This window comes from Melozone crissalis, unplaced genomic scaffold (genome assembly GCF_028551555.1).
Source record: "Melozone crissalis strain CALT ecotype California unplaced genomic scaffold, PUWL_Pcris_2 ptg000120l_1, whole genome shotgun sequence".
NCBI classification, from domain to species: Eukaryota; Metazoa; Chordata; class Aves; order Passeriformes; family Passerellidae; genus Melozone; species Melozone crissalis.
In genome coordinates this window covers 6,743,997-6,750,579 of record NW_026535896.1, presented here as the reverse complement: position 1 = coordinate 6,750,579, position 6,583 = coordinate 6,743,997, and the positions used below count along the sequence as shown (strand labels likewise).

Genomic DNA, 6,583 nt, shown 5'->3' with positions numbered 1-6,583 from the left:
AAGTTTAATAAGTCCAAGTGCCGGGTCCTGCACTTTGGCCACAACAACCCCTGCAGTGCTACAGGCTAGGGACAGAGTGGCTGGACAGCAGCCAGGCAGAAAGGGACCTGCGGGGACTGATGGACAGCAGGCTGGACATGGGCCAGCAGTGTGCCCAGGTGGACAAGAAGGCCAATGGCTCCTGGCTGGATCAGGAATGGTGTGGCCAGCAGGAGCAGGGCAGGGATTGCTCCCCTGCATTCAGCACTGGTGAGGCCACACCTCGAGTGCTGTGTCCAGTTCTGGGCCCCCAATTTAGGAAGGACAAGGAGGGGCTGGAGCGTGTCCAGAGAAGGGCAACAAGGCTGGGGAGGGGTCTGGAGCACAAGAGCTGTGAGGAGAGGCTGAGAGAGCTGGGGTTATTTTTCCTGGAGAAGAGGAGGCTCAGGAAGACAAGGCGGTGTCAGGGCACAGGTTGGACTTGATGATCTCCAAGGTCTTTTCCACCCTGGCTGATTCTCTGACTGTCTGGAACCACCCTTGGAGCAGTTGCAGGAGGAGCACTGGGCGTCCTCTTCAGAAGCTCCAGCAGCCCAGGTCCCTCAGCTTCTCCTGCCAGCCCCAAAGCCCATCCTGTCAGTCCTGCAGAGCCTCTGCAGCTCCTCCTCACTGCCCAGAACAGGGAGCCCCAGAGCCAGACACAGCAGCCCAGATGTGCCCCCCTGGCCTGGGGTGCCTCTGGCAAGGGAGCAGCACCAGGCACTGCAGGAGCCTGCAGACAATTCCTGCAGCACTTGTAGGATGATCCTGCTCCCCAAGGGACATTCCCATGGTGCCAAATCAGGAACTGCAATGGGGAGTGGGGCCAGAGAGGAAAGGGCATACAGGGATGGGCTGTTTGAAGGGGAGAGAACAGTGCTGGGCAGGAGGAAGAAATCTGGAACAAGAAAGAGGAGAGAAATCAAAGGTGAAGCAGAGGAAATGATCAGGGCTGTTTAGGGGTGGCTGCCACGCAGCCCTGGCTCTGAGCAACAGCATCTGCAGTGGGACAGGAAACCCCCAGCTGATGGGAACAAACTTTCTGGCTGACTGCAGAGGCCAGGACAAAGCTGAGTGATTTCCCTGGTGTCCCCCAGCCCTTGCTGGCCCCAGGGGCTGATGGCATTTGTGCTCCCTCAGGTTCATGTCCCCACACCAACAGCATGGGGGTGCTCCCCCTGCTGTGTGCAATGCAAACAGGGGCTGCTGAGCCAGTGCTGCTGTGTGTGTGCCTGCAAGGATGGGGCACCTGTGTGAGCTGGGGGAGAGGCCAGGGCTGCAGAGGGGGGATGTTGTTGGCAGCTCCATCAGGACACTCTGGGACGCTGCCCTGGGCTGTGCAGCACACTGGGGATGGATCAGCCCCTGCTCTGCTGCTGCTTCCCGTCTGCCCCAGGGCCCTTGCAGAGCCCCAGCCATGCTGTTTGCCCCCAGCCTGCCCGCAGCCAGCCTGGGGCTGCTCACGGGGGTTTTCTGTGCTGAGCATTGGCCTGGCCATGTTCTTGAGAGAGCCTGGGCAAGGAGCCTGGAGCCCCCAGGGCCTCGCCTGAGGCGTCAGCGCTGCCCCAGCAGTGCCCATGGCCTGTCCCTGCTGCAGCCCTGGCACTGCAACCCCCAGGACTGTGCCCGGTCCCGAGAGCACTCAGGCCCTACAGCAACACCAGGGCCACCAGGGCAGCAGGGCAGGGCCACGGCAGCAGCACTGGCAACACCAAGTGCTGCCGCTGCGGCTCGGCACAGCTGCTGGGCCAGCAGTGATCTGCCCCCAGCTCTGCACACAGACATTGCTGCTGCAGCTCCAGAGAAGGCAACAAAAGGCATCTCTGCAGAAAACTCTACTGGGAAGTCCTTTATTTCCTTTAAAGTCACCCAGAGTGCAGCCCCTCATTGACACAGTCTGTGGCCACAGGCAAGTTGGAGAGAAAAAAAAAATGAAAATGGCAGAAACAATGGCATTTTTTCTGGACTATATTTAAACATAAAACAAAGGAAAAGAACCTCCACAGTTAAGCCAAAAAGAAGTAGCAAAGATGACGTTGATTACAAGTTATTTGCAGATATTGCCCAGCAGTTTAATATTTCTGAAACCATCCAGTCATCAGTCTCCACACTGCAGCCTTGAGCTCCTGGTTCCTCAGGCTGTAGATGAGGGGGTTCAGGGCTGGAGGCACCACTGAGTACAGAACTGACAGGGCCAGATCCAGGGATGGGGAGGAAATGTTGAGAGGCTTCAAATAGGCAAATGTGGCTGTGCTGATAAACACGGATAGCACACCCAGGTGAGGGAGGCAGGTGGAAAAGGCTTTGTGCCGTCCCTGCTCAGAGCGGATCCTCAGTACAGCTCTGAAGATCTGCACATAGGAGAAAACTATGAACACAAAACAGCCAAATACCAAACACACACTAACAGCAATTAGCCCGAGTTCCCTGAGGTTGGACTGTGAGCAAGAGAGCTTGAGGATCTGTGGGATTTCACAGAAGAACTGGCCCAGGGCATTGCCATGGCATAGGGGAAGGGAAAATGTATTGGCTGTGTGCACCAGAGCATTGAGAAAGGCACTGGCCCAGGCAGCTGCTGCCATGTGGGCACAAGCTCTGCTGCTCAGGAGGGTCCCGTAGTGCAGGGGTTTGCAGATGGACACGTAGCGGTCATAGCACATGATGGTCAGCAGATAAAACTCTGCTCCAATGAAGAACAGAAAGAAAAAGAGCTGAGCAGCACATCCAGTGTAGGAGATGGTTCTGGTGTCCCAGAGGGAATTGTGCATGGCTTTGGGGACAGTGGTGCAGATGAAGCCCAGGTCGCTGAGGGCCAGGTTGAGCAGGAAGAAGAACATGGGCGTGTGCAGGTGGTGGCTGCAGGCTACGGCGCTGATGATGAGGCCGTTGCCCAGGAGGGCAGCCAGGGAGATGCCCAGCAAGAGGCAGAAGTGCAGGAGCTGCAGCTGCCGCGTGTCTGCCAATGCCAGCAGGAGGAAGTGCCTGATGGAGCTGCTGTTGGACATTTGCTGGGGCTGCACCTGGGGACCTGTTCATGGAGAAAGGACAGTAAAGACTTAGGGGAGGTACCTGTAAACAAAATCAAGGCCATTTCCCATACATTCTCCTCTGTAACACAAAGACATGGTCTTTAATGTTTAAGAGTTCTGAGGTTTTCTTTATAAGCTCCCCCCATGTCTCTGCTGGTAGTTTTGGATATCAAACCATAAGCATGTCTGAGGCCCTCAGGGAGAACAGAGTGAGTTCCCTGGGTCAAGATGATGAATGCAGACTGAGGAGAGATGGTCTGTCATTCTGACCTGTTCAGAGTTTCTTTGGGCTTTAAACTTTCTCAGGTGGAAGGTGACCAGTTTCTTATGCTTCCCTTAAAATGCCCCCACCTACTCCTGGGAGCAGATGCATCCACCACAGCCCAGCTCCACATTTGTAGCCAAGGACTCACTTTGCTCATTTCACCAACCCAGCAGCATTTTCTGTGTCACAACACCTCTGCCTTTCCCCATCAATCTCATAACTCAGAGATGCTCTAGGACAGGTTTTCACCCTGGATTGAAGATCCCAGCTTGGACTGAAATCTCAGGGAGACTCCCAAGTGTCCTTATGATGGCATTGGATGGAGGAAGATGCAGCTCCTTCCCTGGCTGCACTGATAGCATTGCCTAGAGCTGGGCATTGGGGACAGCGTCACCCTGAGCCAGCTGTGCCCCCTGCCAGAGCCCCCAGTGCAGGGCAGCTGCTCCCAGCCCTGTGCTCTGCAGAGGGAACTGGGCCCGGGGCTGCAGAGCTGCCCCATGGCTCTGCTGAAGCTCTGCCTGCACAGGAGGGGCTGCACGCCTTGAAGCCCCAGCCCTGAGGGCAGAGGCTTGGCTGGGGGCACAGGAGGGAGGGGGCTTGTTCAGAGGGAGGGGCTGCACTGGAGGGGATCCTGTGGATATCTCTAAACTCTCCCTGCCACAGCATTGCAGGGATTTGTTTTCTCTCCTTGCCTGATCTTCTCTCTGCTTCCTGCAGATTTCCCTCCTGCAGGTGTTTCCCTGTGCCTGATCACTCCTTGCCAGCACTCACAGACCCCAAATCTCTGTGAACTTATTGATCACTAAAAGTAACCATTTAGATGTCTCAGGAATTTGTCAAAATTCATAATCAACCTTTAATATTTATCTCTCCTTCCTGCGATTCTCCACTAGTAGGAAACTGAGTACAAAGTATTAGGAAATATCCTTATTTTTGTCAAAATCTTTGTCTTGGAAATATTCTATGACTGATCAGAACCCCTCAGCATTTTAGACCTTCACAAGCATTTCACCTCCCCTGCACCAGAAATACCCAGAGTTGTACTCACAGAGTCTGCAGGCATTGGGATGTTCCAGCTTTAGGAGATGGCTCCAGGAGCTGCAGCTGCATTGTCCTGCAGCCAGAGGTTCCTGTGCCAAGGGCTGGCAGTGATTCTGCCCCAGGCACTTCTCAGCACCTTCCCAGCCCTGACTGATTGAAGCTCTCTGTGCCTCTGTGCTGTGCTCAGGGTGGCTGCAGGCAGTGCCCCGGCCCTGCTGGGCTGGCAGAAGAGCTGCTCATCAAGAGAAATGTGCTTTTGAAACTCTTCTTGGTTACCAGGAGCTGCCTCTGTGCCAGGAGCCCAGCCCAGCTCAGCAGCACCGACACAGCACAAGGACTTTAATGAGCCTCTGGGGCTTTGTGCTGACACCCTGAACATCAGTCCCTGAGAGGGAGCTGAAGAAACCTCTCCAGAACTCCAAGTCAGAATCCAACTCCAAATTTTCTTGGATATTTAATGGGTCCCACTGAGGTTAACGACTGACAAAGTGTCCTCAGGCCCCAGGCAGAGCAGAAAACTGGAGGAAGTGATGACAGGTGGGGACAAAGAGGAGCCAAGTCTTGGTGCCCTGGGGCACAGCAGAGTCTGTGCCACCAAGGGCTGTGAGGAGACACCTTGTCCTGAGGCACTGGGGCCTCCTGGCGCAGCCCCAGCCAGGCTGGGCACTGTCAGCCCCTTGTCCTGCCCTCAGCATCCCCCCCTAGCCCACATCCCAGTGGCCTCAAGGATCTGCTGGAAGGAGTCCCTGGGGAGCCTTGCTCAGCAATGGCCCTGGGGGCTCCTTAATGCTCCCAGGGACTGCAGATTTTTGAAAGGACTTTGGGTTTGGCTTTTGCCTTGGAGTCTCTGAGAGCTTTGTGCAATCCTAGACCTCCAATTATCTGTTTTAATTAGTTCCTGGAGAGGCTTTGTCAGTAGCAACACTCAGTGAGGCTCATTAATGCTTCAAGTTACTTCAGTTATTTTAAGGTACTTGGTGCTTCCCTTTTGATACAGACTCTGTGAGAGGTTTGTGCAATCACAGCCCCAATTATCTGCTTTAACAAGTCCCTTGAGAGCTTTGTAGTGACACTCAGTGGGGCTCATTAATGCCTTGAGATACTCAAGCTTTTTAAGGTACTTTATGGATTTAGGAATACTTTTAGGTACTTTTAAGGATTTTCCTTCCCACACTGAGTCTCTAAGAAGTTTTTTTGCCTTCCTGGCCTCCAATTCTCTCCTCTAAGGAGTCCATGAGGAGCCTGTGTTGGGTATCATCTTCCCCTTTTCTGTTTTACAACAAAGATGCAACTGAAAGAATTTTTTAAGACTTTCAAAAAGCATCCAAACAAAGATGGGAAAATTAACAATACAGGAACAACCACTAAGAGAGTTAAATGTCCTGTTTTAGCTAGACATCATCCAACCCTTTAGTCCCTTGCATTGGAAGAGGTTATTGAACGAGTCTTTGTTTTCCACTTGAAGCTTCTTGAACCCTTTCTTCAGTGCCTGAATGCTCTTGTGGATTGACTCACTGTTGCTGGAGAGGTTCATGCAACACATGCCCTCAGAGTCTACACAGCCATGCCCATGTGCCCAGAGTAAAAACTTTATCACTGTTCTGCAAAGTGGCATGTCTGATGGTCTCTATGTCTGAGAGCAGGCCACTCAATGTGAGGGAGGTAGCATTGGTTTGCTTACTTAACAGGCACCCAAGATGGTCTAATTGTCCTAAAGCTTTAGCTGCAGCTACCCAAGGTAGTCCACACTGGGGATGCTACCATTCAATACCTGGATTAAAGCTTGCAAAGCCATCTCTTTGATATCATCCAATACTTCTCCGAGGATACTTGCTGCTTGATCATCTGGTAGGCTGTGTTGTCCTTCTCCAGCTAGATGGTTGATTGTCAATTCTACTCTTGCCTCATTATTAGCATAGTCTGCTATTAATTGATTTAGTAAACACTTCCGTCTCCCTTCCCACTGGGTGTATTCTGTAGGTGACAAGAACATGGTCATATCATAATATATTTTAAATCATAGGGAGTTAAGATGTGCTGTAAACATGGCCCTCATTTGTCCATTAAAACAAGGTAAGTCTTTTCTATGGTCTTTAACTGCCCTACACAGATCCTTGATTTCCTTGTAAACCAATGGCTGATACCTGGGATTCTGCCCCCTACTTTCATAACATACCAGGGCAATGAGGAATTTCGAGACTATTTGCCAGTCTTCTTCTTTTCCCAGGGA

General features: G+C 52.6%; 1 protein-coding gene across 1 annotated transcript; it reads right to left on the bottom strand.

Moving 5' to 3' along the window:
* Nucleotides 1–2,022: 2,022 nt before the first annotated feature.
* Nucleotides 2,023–3,038, bottom strand: LOC128948310 (olfactory receptor 14J1-like). Its single transcript, XM_054292969.1, has one exon. It carries the CDS (start codon nt 3,021–3,023, stop codon nt 2,091–2,093), a length of 933 nt encoding a protein of 310 aa, XP_054148944.1. The 5' UTR covers nt 3,024–3,038; the 3' UTR covers nt 2,023–2,090.
* Between the last annotated feature and the right edge of the window lie 3,545 nt (nt 3,039–6,583).